The 18,395-nt window shown below is 37.6% G+C and overlaps 1 protein-coding gene across 1 annotated transcript in view; it reads right to left on the minus strand.

Annotated features, from left to right (window-relative positions):
* MYO3A (myosin IIIA) overlaps positions 1-18,395 on the minus strand; it is a 188,650-nt gene that overhangs the window by 89,132 nt on the left and 81,123 nt on the right. Inside the window, exons 14-15 of the mRNA XM_012803266.1 lie at positions 16,502-16,600; positions 16,300-16,414 (exon numbers count right to left, since the gene is read on the minus strand). Of these exons, the coding sequence (XP_012658720.1) occupies positions 16,300-16,414; positions 16,502-16,600 (214 nt within the window). The remainder of the gene's footprint in view (positions 1-16,299; positions 16,415-16,501; positions 16,601-18,395) is intronic.

Below are 18,395 nucleotides of genomic sequence, written 5' to 3' on the forward strand. Positions count from 1 at the left end.
AAAAAAAAAAAAAAAAAAAGAAAGAAAGAAAGAAAGAAAATAACACTAAATATATATATAATAGGAAACATATCCCCAAACAAATAAAACAATACATAATACAAGACATGATTATTTTCCAACATGTTATAAGCCTAAAAACCACCCCCAAATTAAGAATACAACTCAATGGGCTTGAATTCTGGCACTTAGGAAAAAAGCAGGCTTTCCAAGGAAAACAAAAAAGACTTAAATGGAAACTTTTGTATGTATAGATTATTAAAGGAATTTTGTGAACTTTCAAGTGTTGTAGTAGTTGATGGCTTTAGTTTTATTTTATATCTACTTTAAAAGACTTTTCTTTTCCTTGATATGATATCTTACCAACATAATGAATATAAAACTATGAACTTAACCACAAGAGGAGCTCTACCTAATAAAATAAAATACTTTGACCTGGTTGCTTGTACCCTCACTAATGAGGGTATTGAAATAAATTTACTTAAAACAAAACAAAACAAAAAACTACGACCTATGAACTTGGAAGTGTAAAAAACAATGCAGAATTCCATCATAAAGTATAAGGGATTGGTTGGATCCAATCAAATAGTAAAGAGGTTTGGCTGGGGTTGCAGTGTTAAATCCTTCCACTCAAATCTGCATAAACATTGTTCAAAGAGGTTATAATGAACATTGGGTAGGAGAGGCCAGGCTGGGTGGCTTATGTCTGTAATCATGCCACACCCTGTCTCTGCCCTGACCCAGGGCCTCATCGGAGCCAGGACGCTAAGTCTCTGGCCTGGCCCACTCAACTGTCTGGACACAGGCCTCTGTGCCAGCTTAATAAGGGTAGGTCTTATTAGGTCTCAGGTGCTGAAGCACCTTGGAAGTCACAGTCAATATTAGTAGGAATCTCTCAGCAACAGTCTTAGTGGGGGAGCGCCGATTAGGCGTCTTCTGAGCAAGAAGCGGAGCCAAAGGAGAAGCCCCAGCTAACTTCTACTGCAGCAGCTGTTTATAGAAGTAATCCCATGGCCACCTAGCCACAGGTGTGGAGATTGCTAACCAATGATGTACATACTTTCGTGCTCTCGTGAGTCTCACTAACAAGAGCCAATGATGTTAAATCCCTTCCCCAATCCCTTATTGCCAAAGTATTTCTCACAGGTGCCTCCTACACCAAGCACTCTGGGAGGTCAAGGAGGGCGGATTGCTTGAATTCAGGCATCAGAGACCAGCCTGAGCAAGAGCTAGACCCTGCTTCTACTAAAATAGAAAAACTGTGTCAAAGAGGATTGCTTGAGCCCAGGAATCTGAGGTTGCTGTGAGTTATGACGATGCTGTGGCACTCTACCCATGGCAATAGTGTGAGACTCTATCTCAAAAACAAAACAAAACAAGACAAAACAAAAAAACTGGGTAGGAGTAAAACCTGACTGATGCCCAAGGGAATCACTGTATGATACACTGCTGGTGGGAATGCAAATTAATATGTTCGTTTTGGAAAGAAGTTTGGAGAACATTCAGGGATCTAAAAATTGACCTGCCATTGGATCCTGTGATTCCTCTACTAGGAGTATATCCAAAAGACCAAAAATCACTTTGCAAAAAATATATTTGTACCAGATTATTCATTGCAGCTCAATTCATAATAGCCAAGTCATGGTAGAAGCCCAAGTGCCCACAGACCCATGAGTGGAATAATAAATTACGATATATGTATACCATGGAATACTATGCAGCCTTAAAAAAGATGTAGCCTTTACTTCTTTTATGTTTACATGGAGGGACCTGGAACATATTCTCCTGAGTAAAATATCTCAAGAATGAAGGAAAAATTATCCAATGTACTCAGTACTTCTATGAAACCAACTTGTATTTACTCATACTTTCTTATGAAAGATAGAACACATCTATAGCTCAAGATGAAGGAGAGAAATGGAATGGGAAGGGAGGGGAGGGAGGAGGTGTGACAGAGGGAGGGTAAAAGCGGGACCACACCTACGGAGCATATTGCAAGGGTACAAGTCAAATCTGTCAAGTGTAGAACATAAATGTCTTATCACAATAATCAAGCAAATGAGGCAATAGCTATGTTGATTGGTTTGATGTAAGCACGTCAGATTGTATTAAAAAAAAACACACTGTACCTGACATATGCATAAATGTATTCATGATCTATGTGTATATGAGTTAATTAAAAAAAAAAAACAGCAGTGTTGAAGTAAACCAAATCTATAGTATCTGCCATGTTTCCCTGAAAATAAGATACTGTCTTATATTTATTTTTTCTCAAGAAGACACACTAGGGCTTATTTTCAGGGGATGTCTTCATCTCTGCACTGAAATGCATGGCGTGGCTATGCAGTATGCTGCACAACCACACCCCCATCACTAGGTCTTATTATCTGGGTAGGGCTTATATTTACAAATGCATAGAAATCCTGCTAGGGCTTGTTTTGGGGGTAGGTCTTATTTTCAGGGAAACACGGTGTTATGGATTGTTTGAAATCTTTAACATGATACTTGAGACATAGTAAAGATCATAGTAGAGATATAGTAAATAATCTGACAATTAGTCTTATGACTTGAATTTAAATGCTTATTTGATATTACACTAGGAGATTTAATTTGAAACTGACAACAAAGTATGATTGCAAATTGCATTCAGATGTATGAACTTGATTTACTACATTAATAATTTTAAATTATAAGATTTTTCAAGGCTAATAAGTTTCAGTGCTTAAGAAGGTTTAGTGACATGATTAGAAAGTTTAGAAAGCACTAATCAGTCCTTGTAAGCTGTCATTTGGAGTGTTCCAAAGACTAAAGTATACTAAATTTTTATATAGGCTCAGGCATTTAAGAGTATCTAATTAATTACATTTGTCTAGGGCAATTTTAATATTATACTTATGAATTAAGTGAACAAAGAACAACTGACTAAAAGTTTTTACTATTCTTATACAAAGACTGTTACATTCAGAAACTGAAGAAAGAAATGTAAGCAGAACAAAAATATGCCTTCTTTGAACATTAAAAATGACTAACAGATAAATTTCTTGCATTACTTTTATATTTCTTTGTCAGGGTTGGGGTTATATCTAGACTCATGAATGTGATCAGCCCACATGCTTACTTCTGGTATTATGCGCCTAACTAGTCTTCTTGTTTTTGGTCTTACTACTCTCCAATCCTTCTTTCAGATGGATGCTTTTTCTAGCAGGCAAATCAGATCTTCTCTGTTTCCCGTTAAAATCCTTCCATGGATTCTATTCCCTTGGGAATAAAGTTCCAGCTCCTTACCAAGGTACACAAAGGAGAGTTGTGCATCTTCTTGTACCTATCTGTGTCTCTACTGTCATTTTCGGCTACTTTCCTCTCACATACTTTAGCCAGCCAAACTCCTCATAGGTGCCTAAGAATTCCACATTACTTTCATACCTCAGTTCTGGATTATGCTGTTCTTTTGACTATTCTTCACACATAATCTCTTCTTTGAACTTTTCACTGATCAACCTCAGACTTCATCCTTCTATAACATTATTCATATATAATCCCTTTGATAGGATGGCCTTGCTAATAAATTATCTAAGGGAGAAAAAAACAAACTATCTAACACAGCAAAAAAGGAGGAAACTCAAAGCACATTATTGCCTCATTGAAGAAAAGGATCACAGCACACGCTGCCTCCTTGTTTAAAAATCTGTGGTCTGACTTATTATTTCTAGGTTTGTTTTCCAGCATTTAAAAAGAAGTGAGGTGATAGAAGGAGTGCAGATCCCCCAGTGCCTGCCAGACCAGATTCCAAGGAGACTGATCAAGGTAGGCTCACAGAGAAGAGAAAGAGAGAGAGAAAAAAGGAAAAACAGACTCAGCCACTCCATAGCCCTTTTGTTATCACCTGGGAGCAATCTTTTTTTCTTTCTCTTTTTATCCATAAAAACACCAGACCCCCGACTCTTTCTGCTGGTGCTTCTCCTCTCCTTCTTTATTTCTTGTGCCAAGAACTTCTCACCTTTGAGAAGTAAAATAAACTTTCTTTAATTTTTTTTTTAACCTTTGTGTTGAGAATTCTTTCTCAGCCTGTGCCATGAGTCCCGACCCTAACACTTTCCTTTATATCTTTCACTGATCAACTCCAGACTTCATGTTACTATAATGTTCTCCATCTGCTATCATGGAATTCATTATATTTTATTGATACCATGCCCAGTATATATTCCTTTTATCAGATTATAAATTTATTGAGAATAGACTGTGACTTATTCATATCTCTAATTTTTTGCACAAGTCCTGGTATAGAGGTGGGACTCAATAAATGTTTGCCAAACTATTTTATTTTGTGTCAGTTAAATGATAGTAAAATTTCTTTTGCTTTAAAAACAGAATGTCTTGGGCGGCACCTATGGCTCAAAGGAGTAAGGCACTAGCCCTATATGCCAGAGGTGGTGGGTTCAAACCCAGCCCTGGCCAAAATCTGTCAAAACAAACAAACAAACAAAAAACAAGAATCTCTCTTGTTTGTCTTATATGTATATAAGTTACTTAGTCTGTGCCTTACTGTTTCTACTTGTCTTCTTCAAAATTTTTCCTTAATCCAAATGTCCTATTCATTTGGTGTCAAGATTTGCATCCTGAGGTAGTAGCTAGATTTTATTAGAACAGTAAGAGTTCACTAAGCCAAGTTTTATGTTTTTCAAAAGCCAATTGGATCCTCTAAGTGGCAGAGCCCTGTGGTTGGAAAAGCTATGATCCCTTTTCTCTGATTTTGTTCTGGGAGAAGAAGCTACAGCCCATGCTGGATAGATTTGAGATTAGTGCACAGAGCCCTTTTGGTGACATGCACTGCACAAAGTCCTTTCTTAGGGCCGCAACCTGCACAGGATGCCTGATTGAAATCCATGCAAGAGAAAAGTAGAAAAGGGAACAATGTCTGGACTCAAAGTAGGTGGAGGTCACCATGGGCCTGGATGAAGTAGGGGAGGAAGCAGGCTGGGTGAACGCCTGGGACAGGGTTAAATTTCTAGAAATAAATAATTCATAGATTTTAAATTGCATGTGGTTATAAGTAGCATAAGTTTGGAAACATTTATTAACAGTCCCACCTCTGTACCAGGCCTTGTGTTAAAAATTAGAGATATGAATAAGTCACAGTCTCTATCAGAGCTCACATGGCAGGCAAATAGCAACTGATGGGAGAGAAGGAGATGATTAGCAATCAGCACTTGCTGCTGTTTGTATGTAAGGGATATTAATATGTCCTCTATTCTTAGACTGAATTCTGCAGACACTTAAGGCAATAAAATGGCATGGGCAATCTGCAAAGACTAGAAGGAAATTACATGGCCCTTAATTTGAACCATAAAATCATAGATAGTGAGAGTTGGAAGTGAATCAGAAATCAGCCTTCCTTCTCCCCCTCCTTTACTGGTAAAGAAACTTAGACCAGAGAGGCTTAGTTATCAGTTTAGTTATCAGCAGACAGCTGGAAACAAGCAGTGCCAAGGAGTTTAGCTCAGGGATCTTGATTCTCCAGCACAGAATTATTTTTATTTTACCAACTTCCTCCTAGGTCCTATCATTCAGTTCAAGTCATCAATGGTGGCCGAATCATTACTTTCTGAAACTGTAACTTGTTTTTTGCCTTTTGAAGGAAAGCAACAACTAGGTATCAAATTATTATTTTTAAATCATTATAAATAACTAACCCAAAGGGATATACATACACCTTCCATCCCAACCAAAATCACTTTTTTAAAAGGAGGTGAGAGCATTTCATGGAAATTCACTATCTTATAGGATACTTTCAAATATTTAATTCCTTTCACAATTACTATTTGATCATAACTGAAGTTATAATGGATAATCCAAAGAAAACATGCTAGATTGTGATTTTAGACTATCACAGGAAATGTAGGGAGAATAAAATTAAAAAACAGCATTCTCATCTTAGACATAAGACATGTGACTTTGGGCAAAACACACACACAAAAATTCCTGTATGACATGGTAAAAATTGTCTCTAAATGAGACAAACTACTCATTGAGTCATCAAACCACCATGAATCATCAAGCTACTGATCATTTATTTTAAAATAAGAGCAGGAAAATGGCTTTAAGAAATCATATGGTTTAAGAGTTTTAGAGTTTTCCAATTTGTGTTATTTTTAGAGAATATCTGGTTTTGATTTGCCTGTCATTCCTTTGGATTGTGCTGAATCACAAATGCACACGTTAATTGTAAACTGAGAATATTTAAAGGGACTTGCATGCTATGTGTGCTATGGGTGCTATTGATCCCCTGGAGGGGGGGAGGGGAAGGATACAGAAAGGGAGATGCATATTGGAAAATCACCAAAATCGTGCTGCAGTAAACTCTGCAAGTAGCTAGCCCTGTTTAGAGGATGTGAAAATGTTGAAAGTTGCCTCTTTCCAAAATGAATGGAAACAGTTACCGACAAAGACCAAATCTAAGAAAGCCAGTAAAATAGTATAACAACCTCAAAGACAAAAAAATCAAGACTGGATAAAAAGGGAGTAAACACTCACTTGCTTTAATTCTCCCTTCTCCAAACTGGGACAGTCTGCCCTGTTAACTCTCTGAGTCTCTGATTCCAGATGGAAGACCACACGTCCTAGGAAAATCACCTTGAATTGGACTAAAAGTTTTCACAAAATATCTAGCAGTGGTTGCATTTCAGCTCTAGGAACAGATGTTATACTTTCCTTTATCTTAAGCTATGTGTTTAGCTGTTCCATAAACACTGAGTATGTTTAAATTTGGAATATATGGTTTGAAATAAGTGAATTATATTTGTCAGTAGATGCTAACTGTGAAACTGGTTTCATTTTAATGTTACTAAACATTGCACCACCAACCAGGAGGAAGTAGCTGAGCCATATATAAGAGAAACATTGCTGCTAATGAGGGGAGACTTAGAAGTAAACAAACCAATTAAAAATGATTCCTTGCTTCTAAGATAGCAACCTCTGGGGGAGTGACTGGGTAAGAAGGAGATCAGCTCTTCTAATGGCAAAAAGTAGGAGAAAGAACTGCAAATGGGTCCAGCTCCTGGTTACAAGCAGGGACTGCTTTGGTTTTTGCACAATGTCCTTCCAGTTGGAAGGATGTCCTGGGACCTGATTGGCTACTCCTCTTTTGCCCTAACCAGGCATCCAACAGGGCCAGGCTACAGTGCATGAGCACCTACCACTGGCAACACTGATCTCATGACCAAGGATTGGGAATAGAGTGGATGGTGCTTTTCTTCTTATGCACTGCCCCCTCCCCCTCAAATAATTTGGCACTGCTGTAAGAGCCAAGATACTCTGGATACTTAAATCAGTTTACTCCATAGGTACAAGCTGTGTGAGGGGAAAGGACAAGGTTAGGGAGAGGGCAGGGAGGGGATTGGCAGCAACATGAAGAAGGAGCCAGATTTGGAATTTAATTTTGGCAGGGAGAAGTGTCAAAGATGTATGCGGAAGACTCATGGGGCAGTCATGCGCAGGAAAGGGCTGAACTACTGAACAAGGGCAAAAGACTCAAGTGATACCTGGGACTCCAGAATTAAAGCATAAGAATGAGTGGAATCTCCTTGGAGTGGGTCCATAGCTTGTCTACAGTCTCTGGGTGGAGACCATCTGTCACCTGGAATGTGGCTGAAGTTCATGTCTTCTGAGTCAGGAAGCTTCTCTCCCAGAACTGAAGCCATTACAAACACATTTATTCCGCTAGAATTAAAAATATCCACTTTCTAGAAATATATCAGGGCTATCTCTCTGACCCCAAATGCTACAGTTCAGATCTTGTTCCCAAAAGGTAGTCAGGTAAGGTTGACAGCACACATTTTGGCATGACATGATATCCACCACCTCATGGCATATACAAGGGTGTACACTGCACTCTACCCTCCACGTGAGGGATCCATGATATCCCAATTATTCAACTCCTACTCATTCCTCATTATTTCCTCCTGACCCTCGAACAGAGGGTCAGGCAAATTCTCCTGTCCTCCTATATCAATCTAGTCATTCTGCCAATCTTTCTTTGCTGCTGCTTTTATTTGGAGAGGGGAAGAAGGGAACATGAAATTCACATACTAGTCACTTGAAGAAGCAGCCACTGTCTCACTGGGAGAAAGTTCTTCACAGTAACAAATTATGGCTAAGAGCAAAGTCTGAAAGCTTCTCCAAAAGCCTTTAGAGAGACCTTATTAAACAATGGATTTTTGTTACATTTTGCAGCCTAAAAGCAATCTAATGCTTCAGCAGATTCATCTCTCTGCCCTAGAGATCAGAACCATTGAGTTCCCAGCTTGCAGCTACAGTTTAATAGTTAAAGAGTGAATAGCCTGAGTTGTCAGCCCAAAGTTCAAGGTAGGATCCGTGAATCAGTGGAGAGAATGCCATTGGTCAGAAATAAAGATGGCTGAGTTGTAGCCTTTACTTTGATGTCACAGCACTCTACCAAGGGCGATATAGTGAGACTCTGTCTCAAAAAAAAAAGTTATCCAACTTCAGCTCAAGACTCTGTGAGAAAAGTATTTACCTAAGGATGTTTTCAATTTTGGCCTGCTGCTGAGTCTTATCCTTATAATTCACGAAGTTCTGGTAAAACTGAGAATTCACTGGGGAAGTCACTGTAATAACTCCCCCTCTTACCAAGAGAAGTTAATTCTCCTTGTTTGAGCCTGGAAACAGCCTTCTAGGTCCTCTCTGGCCCCTCAATCTCTCTCTCTCTTTCTTTCTTTCCTCTACGTAACCCTATCACCTATTAATTTATATAGAAACAGAGTGTAATGTTTATTCATAACTCAAAAAGAAACTCTATATTCTGGGCTTGTAAAAGCAGCTAGGAAAGAGACTCCCATCATATCTGAATTTTTGTTTTGGCTGAGAGAGCCATGCGAGAAAAATTTACTCTAGAAGTTAAAATGTTTGACAACAACCATTACTTTGACTATGACACACCAGATGACAGTTCTCCCTCCTTATCTATGGGGGATGCCTTCCAAGACCCTCCAGTGGATCCCTGAAACCTTGAATAGTACTGAACCCTGTACATATGTACTATGTTTTTTCTGATAACTAAACAGCTACTAAGTGACTGAGGGGTAGATGGTGTATATGTCCTGGATACACTGGACAAGGGTCTGACTAGGATGAAACAGGATGGTGTGAGATTTCACCATGCTACTCAGAACCACATGCAATTTAAAATCTACAAATTGTTTATTTATAGAAATTTCTACTTAATGTTTTCAGACCACAGTTAACCACAGGTAACTGAAACTGTGACTAGTGAAACTCCAGATAACAGGAGACTACTATACTCTAAATATGCATTGTTATAGATTCTGTCTGGTTTGTTAGCTATGTCTAGCAAAGTTCATTTTATATTAATTTTGACTTCTCACTTCTTAAGTTAGGATGGCCAACTTGTCTTATCATTCTTCTACATTTTCCAATTCTTACAGGAATTGCACAAAACAGAATCTTTCTTTCAAAAGGTCCTTATTAAGATAGTTGGTAACTAAATAATTAGAACTCCATTTGAATTGATGTATTCTTATTCTACCAAACATCTGTCTGGAACATCTGTGGGTTATAATGTTAGCTTTGGGGTCACTGAAGATCTCTAGGACACTGATGGTCAAAAAATGATGCTGGGTTTACCTCAGCATAAATCTCCCCTGTAAGGTAGGGTCCTAATTTCAAATCAAAAGAAAAGCCATTTATCTGTTCTCCAGTCTTATCCAGTTGGCAGAGATCACACTTTATTTCCTGAGGACTTAAAAGGTCTTAAAAATATCCCTCCCATCTCCCCACAGGCCTGCAGCAAGAATATCTAAGATGGAATCCAAACCTTTCCAAGAGAAGGCAAGATTGAGAGACTTCTAACATCAGAGCTGCCAACAGCATAAATTCCATATTTGGAGAAAACACAGTTAGCAAACTTTTCTCTATATCAAGACGACTTAGCATCTTCAGAAATAGTCTTTTCTAGTAAACAAATAGCTCACAGGACTAATGGTTATCACTGACAGTCTTCCATTTTAGAAGGGAGTCAACAGTGTGCCTTAAAAGCAGGCTACAAAATCAGTAGATTGAATAACTTCATAGCACATAGTTTGAATGATTTTTGCCAAGTTTGATTTCTGTCAGCATTTTTACATTTTATAGCCTGCTGTTAAACTTTTCTAAATTTTTTGAGAAGAATTAGGAGTTTTTTTTTTTTTTTTTTTTTTTTAGCTTAAGCTCTTAGTAGAGATTTGATAACCCAAGGAATCTTAGTAAACTTCTTAAGCAGACACACTAACTGTTTAATGCTGCAAGAGTGTCATTTATAATAATGAAATGGAAACTCAACAAACTGCACATTACTTTCTTGGAAGAGTTCATCTAAACGCTTGATTCACATTCAGAGTGAAATCTTTTATTATACCATCTGAATCGACACAGCAGACAATAACCTGCTAAGAGCAAAGTTTGAAAGCTTTTCTAAAAGCCTTCAGGAATCCTGATTAAACAAGACACTTAGTTAGAAAAATTTTAAAAATGCAACCTACATGAGAGAAGGAAATTTTTATTACTCAGGGACAAATTTCCAGCCTTAAAGGCCTAATTATTGAATAAGAAAATGAAGACATAGAGAAACCAAGTGCTTTTTAAGAAAAAAACAAAAGAAATCAAATGACTAAATTAATAAAAATGTAAAAACAAAACTGAAACCAATACTATAGATAATAAAAACATTTCTAAGAGGGGTAAGTGCATCTAACAAATTATTGTTTTGTTTTTACTTTTTTTAAGTTTTAAAATTCCATCATCTCTAATAATCAGAGATTATTATCAAATCAAAACCACTCTGAGATACCACCTAACCCCAGTGACAACAGCCCACATCACAAAGTCCCAGAGCTGCAGAGGATGTGCAGAGAGTGGAACACTTTTACACTGCTGGTGGAACCACAAACTAATACAGCCTCTTTGCAAAGAAGTATGGAGAATACTCAAAGAACTTAAAATAGACCCCCCATTTGACCCTGCAATACCATTAGTAGGCATCTACTCAGAAGAAAAAAAATCATTTTATCATAAGGACATTTGCACTAGATTGTTTACTGCAGCTCAATTTACAATTGCAAAGATGTGGAAACTACCTAAATGCTCATCAAGCCAGGAATGGATTAATAAACTGTGGTAGATGTATACCAGAGAATACTATTCAGCTATAAAAAAGATGGAGACCTGAAACCTTCGGTATTAATCTGGATGGAGTGGAAACACATTCTTCTTAGTAAAGTATCACAAGAAAGGAAAAGCAAGTATCCAATGTTCTCAATTACAATGCGAAGCCAGTAGATTAACTAATAATACACTCCCATATAAGAGAAAAACTCAATTCAATTCAAGTTGGGGGGGAGGGAGGAGGAGAGGAGGAAAGGGGGTGGGTATGCTCCTACCTAATGGGCACAATGTCAGCGTATACAGCATACCTCCTGGGGGCAGGACACAAGGACAACAGGGATCTTACCTAACAATGCAAACTTTGTAACTTAATCATTTGTATCCTCATATTAATTTGAAAAAGAAAATAAAAAGAAAAAGGAATTATAAAAAAAGCCCCACTGTCTCCAATCTTCTCTAATGATAAGAATCACTTGGGGTGCTTGTAAAAGGCACCAATTACTAGGTCCTTCCCTGGAGATTCTTATGTAGTAGATCTGGTCCAGACTCATGCATCTGTGTCCAGATGCTTTTTATCTTCACAGAACATTGGAACTAATGTGTGACTACATTGGGTTTGTTCCAAAAATGTGAAGATACTTAAATATTAAGAATCTAGTGACATAATAGGAGATATCAACAAATGGCTTTAGGAAAAAAATATGATTATACCAATAGCTGCTGAAAAAAATTTGGCAAAATTCAGCAGAATTCCTATTAACAAAAATCAGAAAAATAGTAATAAAAGAAAAAATTATTTAGGAAAAAAATGTGATTATACCAATAACTGCTGAAAAAATTGACAAAATTCAACAGAATTCCTATTAACAAAAATCAGAAAAATAGTAAAAGAAAATTAATTATTATACATATTCTTTATTAAAAATATTAGCAAAGCCCTAAAACCATTTCACTTAAAACCAGAAACTAGACAGAGAGGCAAACTATAATCATGGTTACTTAATATTGACTTAGACTAGTCTTACATGTTTTAAGTACACAAAAGAAAAAAAAAAGACTGACATAAGAAAAAGGGGTAAAACTATTCTTTTGCTCATGACATGATTATATTGTATAACCTGAAGATTATAACAATAGAAAAAGCATCTCATTTAGAATACATAGTTATAAATAAATTTTAAAATAAGATAAATTCTATAGGAATAAACGTATAGATTATTATTAAAAACTTAAAAAAAACTAAACAAATGGAAAGGCATATGATATCAGAATTTGGGCTGAGAAGACAGAATACCGTTCCCAAAGTTAATATGTAAATTTTATGCAGTTGTAACTAGAATGCTAACTGGGTTTCTGGGAATTGAATAAATTGATCTTAAAGTCTATAGGGACAAACAAATGCTAGACAAAAGAGTATGGAAAAGAAGAAAGTGAGATTAGGATTTGCTTTACTAGCTAGGATGCCTTAGTAGAAAAGCATAGAATCAAACATTGCAATCAAGTCCCACAGAACGTTGCTATAGAAATAGAAAACAGACCAGGGGATAAAATAGAGGTATCAGAAATAGATTCCATGTCATATAAGGCCTTCACGTATGGCAAGTCAAGCCAGGGGGAAAGGGGCCTATAGTATTTAATAACGGTGATGGCACAATCACCTCTCTATACAGAAGAAAAGTGGGGCTCCATTGGTTATCATAATTTTAAATGGATTAAAGATAAATTGATTTTTTAAAGTTCCAAGAAAATCTAGGAGACTGCATGTACAACCTAAACAGAGACTAGAAATCTGGATATTTGAAACAAAAAATACACAAAAATTTAAAACTTTTTTTGTGGTAAACAATATGAAAAAGGAAGTCACAAACAAGTCATACAACTGGAAACTTTTATAACACAAATGACAGAAAAATATAATGTCTGTAACACTCAATGAGCACTCATAAGTTGACATAAAGGATAAAAATAATTCAATGAAAAGGGCATCATATATAAATATAGAATTCATAGGCAGCTGGCAAACAAAAAAGATGTTCGAATATACTATTAGTCAAGGCGTGCAAATGTGAAATGACACGTTACCTTGTCAGACTAGCAAATATTTAAAAAGCTATACCACATTGATGGCAGGAATGAATGGGGAAAGAGTGCTGGGTGCATCATTGGTGGAAAGGTAAACTGTTACAGAATCATTGGAAGGCAAGCTTGCAATTTCTATTCAAAATTAAAATACATGTACCCTTTAACCTAGCAGTACCTCCACTGGGAATCTATCTTACAGAAAGCAAAGTAAAATAAGGACTTTTTTTGCTTGTGGAGGCAAAGATCTGCAAACATTAATCATCGTATGCCTAGTCATAGCTGAATGGTTGAAAAAATTATGGTAGTACACACCATAGCAAATTATATTGCCTTCAAAAGGAGTGATTTGGTGATGCACTAGGTGATTTGAAGGGATTTTCAATATTGTTAAATAGGAAATATCAGATACAGAGAAGTGTGTATCATATAATCCCATATTTTTTTTTGTTTGTTTTTTTGAGACAGAGTCTCACTCTGTTGCCTCAGGGTAGAGTGCCATGGCATCAACCTAGTTCACAGCAACCTCAAATTCCTGGGCTCAAGAGTTCCTCTTGCCTCAGCCTCCTGGTAGCTGAGACTACAGGGCCTACCTCAATGCCTGGCTAGTTTTTCTATTTTTAGTAGAAACAGGATCTTGCTCTTGGTTAGGTGAGCTCAAACTTCTGAGCTCTGGGGATTCTCCTACCTCAGCCTTCCAGGTGCTAGGACTATAAGCTTGAGCCACCATGTCCAGCCCCTGTAATCCTACCATGCACATTTACATATTGTATCTCTGTGTGTGTGTATATGTATGTGTATAGTGTGTGTGTGTGCTTGTGTCCCTAAAAGTAGGACCTTAGGAGCAGGGAGAGAAATGGGCTATTAACCTCCATTTGCTGAGGGAAGAAAAAGAACAACTGTGGATGAAAAGGAGTGAGATGGGGAAGATAAATCAGAACATAAAAATAAGCTTCTAAAAAATATGCACTAGTAATTGACAACTTTTAAAAAGAAGAACAGTGTTGGAAGACTCACATTTTCCAATTTCAAAATTTATTACAAAGCTATGGTAATCAAATGTCGTACTGGCTTAAGGATAGATGTATAAACTAACGGGATAGAACTGAGAGTCCAAAAATAATGTGTAAATCTGTAGTCAACTGATTTTTGAGCAGGATGCCCAGAGCATTCAGTGGGAAAAGGAAAGTCTTTCAACAGATGGTGCTGGCACACTGCATATCCACCTATGAAAGGATGAAGCTGGACCCCTACCTCACACCACACACAAAAAGTAACTCAAACTGGAACAACAACTTTAAGAGCTAGAACTAAACAGCTCTTAGAAGAAAGCTCAGGCATTTTTGGGTCTGGATTAGGCAATGCTTTCTTATATGACAGTATAATAATAAGCAACAAAATAAAAAGCGAATAAATTGAACATCATAAAATTCAAAAACTTTTCTGCTCCAAAGGATTTTTTACTTTTCAAGAAAGTGAAAAGACAACAAAGGGGAGACAGTTTTTGCAAATCATATATCTGAGCATTCTCTAATACCTAGAATATAAAGCATTCTTACTTTATTACTCAGTAATAAAAAGACAACTGAGTTTAAAACATAAAAGATATGATGAGGCATTTATCCAAACAAGATATACAAATGACCAGTAAGTACATGGAAAGAAGTTCAGCAGCAAAGAGCATTAGAGAAATTTAAACCCAAACCATCATGAGATACAACTTCACATCTGCTAGAATGGCTATCATCAAAAGGCGTAACAGTAAGTGTTGGTGAAGATGTGGAGAAATGAGGGCCAGGCATGGTGGCTCACACCTGTAACCTTAGCATTCTGGGGGGCTGAGGTGAGTGCACTGCTTGAGTTCAAGAGTTCCAGACCAGCCTGCGCAAGAGTGAGACCCCATCTCTATTAAAAATAGAACAACAACAACACCTAGCCAGATATTGTGGCAGACACAAGTACTCCCAGCTATTTGGGAGACTGAGGCAGAAGGATGGCTTGAGTCCAGGAGTTTGAGGTTGCTGTGAGCTGTGATAATGCCATGACACTCTACCCAGAATGACAGAGTAAGACTCTGTCTAAAAAAATAAGTAAATAAATAAATATCAAAACCAAACGAAAAACTAAAAAACCAACGTGGAGAAATTAGAACCTTCCTACAGTGCTGGTGGGATGGGAAATGGAACAGCCACCTTGGAAAACAGCCTGGTAATTCCTGACAAGGTTAAACACAGTTACCCAATGATCTAGCAATTCCACTAGTAGATATATACCAAAGAGGAAGGGAAACTTCTGACCGCACAGACACTTGTACATGAGTGTTTGTAGAAGCATCATTCACAATAGCCTGGAAGCAGCCCTCATGTCCATCACCTGATGAATGGACAGATAACATGAGGTACAGCCATAAGGTGGAGTAAAACAAGGATAAAAGGGGGAACCTTGAAAACACGCCGAGTGAGGGACGTCAGTTACAATATACCTCATTTAATCTGATCCTGTTTATGTGAAATGACCAGAATAAGCAGATTTAGAGTGCTAGAATGTGGGGGCAAAAATGGAGTGGGGAGTAATTGCTAACTGCTACCACGTTTCGTTTTGAGGGGAAAAATTTAGAACATGAAAATGTTTCAAAAAATGATTATGGTGACTTATACACAACTCTATGAAAATACTGAAAGTCACTGAACAGTGTGCTTTAAATGAGTGTGTTGTATGGTATGTGAATTATATCTTAATAAAGTTATTAAAAAAGATAGCTCTACAAAGAACACAAACATATATGCATGCAAAAATTTTACATAAGTGGGAAATGTTTGTAGAAGTAATTTAAAACACAAAGAACAAGACCAAATTCAATCTCAAGGTCACAATTTCTTCATCTCTCAAGGAAGTGTTCTGTTTCTAGTTATTACATAAGGTTGTTTAAATCCATGTAAAGGACTTTGCCTGGCTTATATTAATCACTCAATAAATGCTAACTCTTACCAGGACTGATGATCAAAAGATACTTTCTAAAGAGGTTTGAATGTCTTTCATACTTACCTCCATTGTAAAACCTATGACTTTGAAACATTGCTCAATTAATTCATACTGGGATTTATAGAAACTGTTATTCATCATGTCCTGTACTGTTCTGAGATTGTCATTTTGTAGGTACCTAGAAAAATATGAAAGAGAGGGTAAAAATCTAAAATTAAGGGGAACATGAAAATATCATTTATGAAAGTAGCAATTGGTGCGTTACCTGGGAGGCTTATTTTCAGGCAATTTGTAATGGGCCAGTTTCTTCTTTTCAGCTAAACCAGCATAAATGTAGTAAAAAATGTGGAAATTTTTTTCTCCCCTGAAAAAATAAGACATTTTTCAATAAGGAGGTTAGTAAGAATATTTACTGATGGCTGAAATTACTTGGCAATATGTTTATTAAACCAACAACTTTGAGTGCCAATGTGGGCCTCCCTGAACGCTGCATTTTGGCCTTCTGTCATTGTTACTGTGGTCATTATTTTCAATGACCATGGTCATTAAATTCCAGACACCATAATAATCACTTTATATGAATCATTCAATATATATTTATGACTGCGTTCTAGGCATTGTTCCAGGAAGTGGGGATATTACATCAGTAAAACAGTAAAAAGTCCTTAAGTTCTTAGAGTTTACATGCTGGGGGGAACAGACAGACAGACAGCATACCAGACCAGACAGTAAGCAGAGCTACATCACCTCATGAACCCATCAGGATTCCCTGAGGTAGGCGTGGTTTCTGCCTTTTATGTACAAGGAAACTGAGGCTTAGTGCTACCAATCTCCCCCAAATCACAGGGCTGATGACTACACTGGATTCAAACCAGGTCTACTAGACTCCAAAGCCCATGTCTTTAGCCACCATTTCATACAAAACTTCTGAGGCTCAGTTTCCTCACTTACATGAGGGATCTCTTGTATTTCACAAATGTCGATTCTAAAATTCTAAGTAGTATAACAGACAATGGAACAATGCGACCGAGGGAACACAGATCACAAGTGAGTCACCGGCTGAGGATCTTCCACAGCGTAACTGTTGGGGCCTCGGGGTCACCCCTCCTGCCTCTCTCGCACCCTCCTTTTGCTCTGGTGAGCTCTAGGGCCAGACCCCACTTGCAAGCTCTCTTCCCAAGTAGCAGAGGACAATTTTCTCGCTTTGTGGTTTTCCCCTTTTTGGTTCTGCTTTACTTTCGTTCACTCTCAGTGACTCTGGTGGCCACCTGGGAGACCCTGGGGTATCATCTCCTGATGGCATGCCTAATGCACCCTCCTCATGTTTCAAGTGGTCCTAGAGCCTCATTGGAAGTGGTCAGTCCATTATTATCACCAGGCTCCCTGGCCGCGGTTGGGGCAGGGGAGGGTTCTTCTTACAGGCGTTCCACGAATCGTAACATCTCCAACCTGAAGGCCTTGCTGTCTTCACTCCTTTCTATTATTATTTCGCATTCAATTAGCATAAAATTCCCACCCCATTGGAAGTTACCACGGCAGTGATCGGGGGACAGGGGCACTAAGCTGTGGCTGTCACTGTTCCCTTCCTGCTGCCCTTGGCAGTGGCCTGAGCTGTGCCCAGGATATCCGCTAATCACTCCCCACACGGACACTCTGGGGGCAGCTGGTCTCCTTTCAACCCTCCACGCCTTTATCTGCAATCTTGGGGGAGGGAGCAATGAGATATTTTCAGAAAAGAAATCATTATTAAGCCATTCCTTTTCCTTGAACAAAGAAACCTCTGAATGCTTTTTCACATAACCTCTATGCAACAGAAAAAAGCCCACTTTATGAGATGTCTATTTCTACACAAATTATGACTTAAGTCCTTTCTTATCTTTTCAGAAACCTTCCTATACCTTCTCCTATATATCATATTATGCAGAATAATCTCAATGGGGCTGGCAATTTTACCTTTGTTGTCTTTAGAAATTATTTCTTCTTGCAGCACAGATAAATTTTCCTCAGAATCAAACTGAAACATACCCATATGAGGGTGTGAAAAAATGTATACATAGTATAAAAAAGAAAAAATGATTAAGTCTGTGATACTCAAGTCACATTCAACCTTTTCAATTACAAGAGGAACTAGGTGTGCTTTGTATTCATCTTTTGTTTTT

The sequence above is a fragment of the Otolemur garnettii genome, unplaced genomic scaffold, assembly GCF_000181295.1.
Source record: "Otolemur garnettii isolate 467f Iridium unplaced genomic scaffold, OtoGar3 scaffold00019, whole genome shotgun sequence".
Taxonomy (NCBI): Eukaryota; Metazoa; Chordata; class Mammalia; order Primates; family Galagidae; genus Otolemur; species Otolemur garnettii.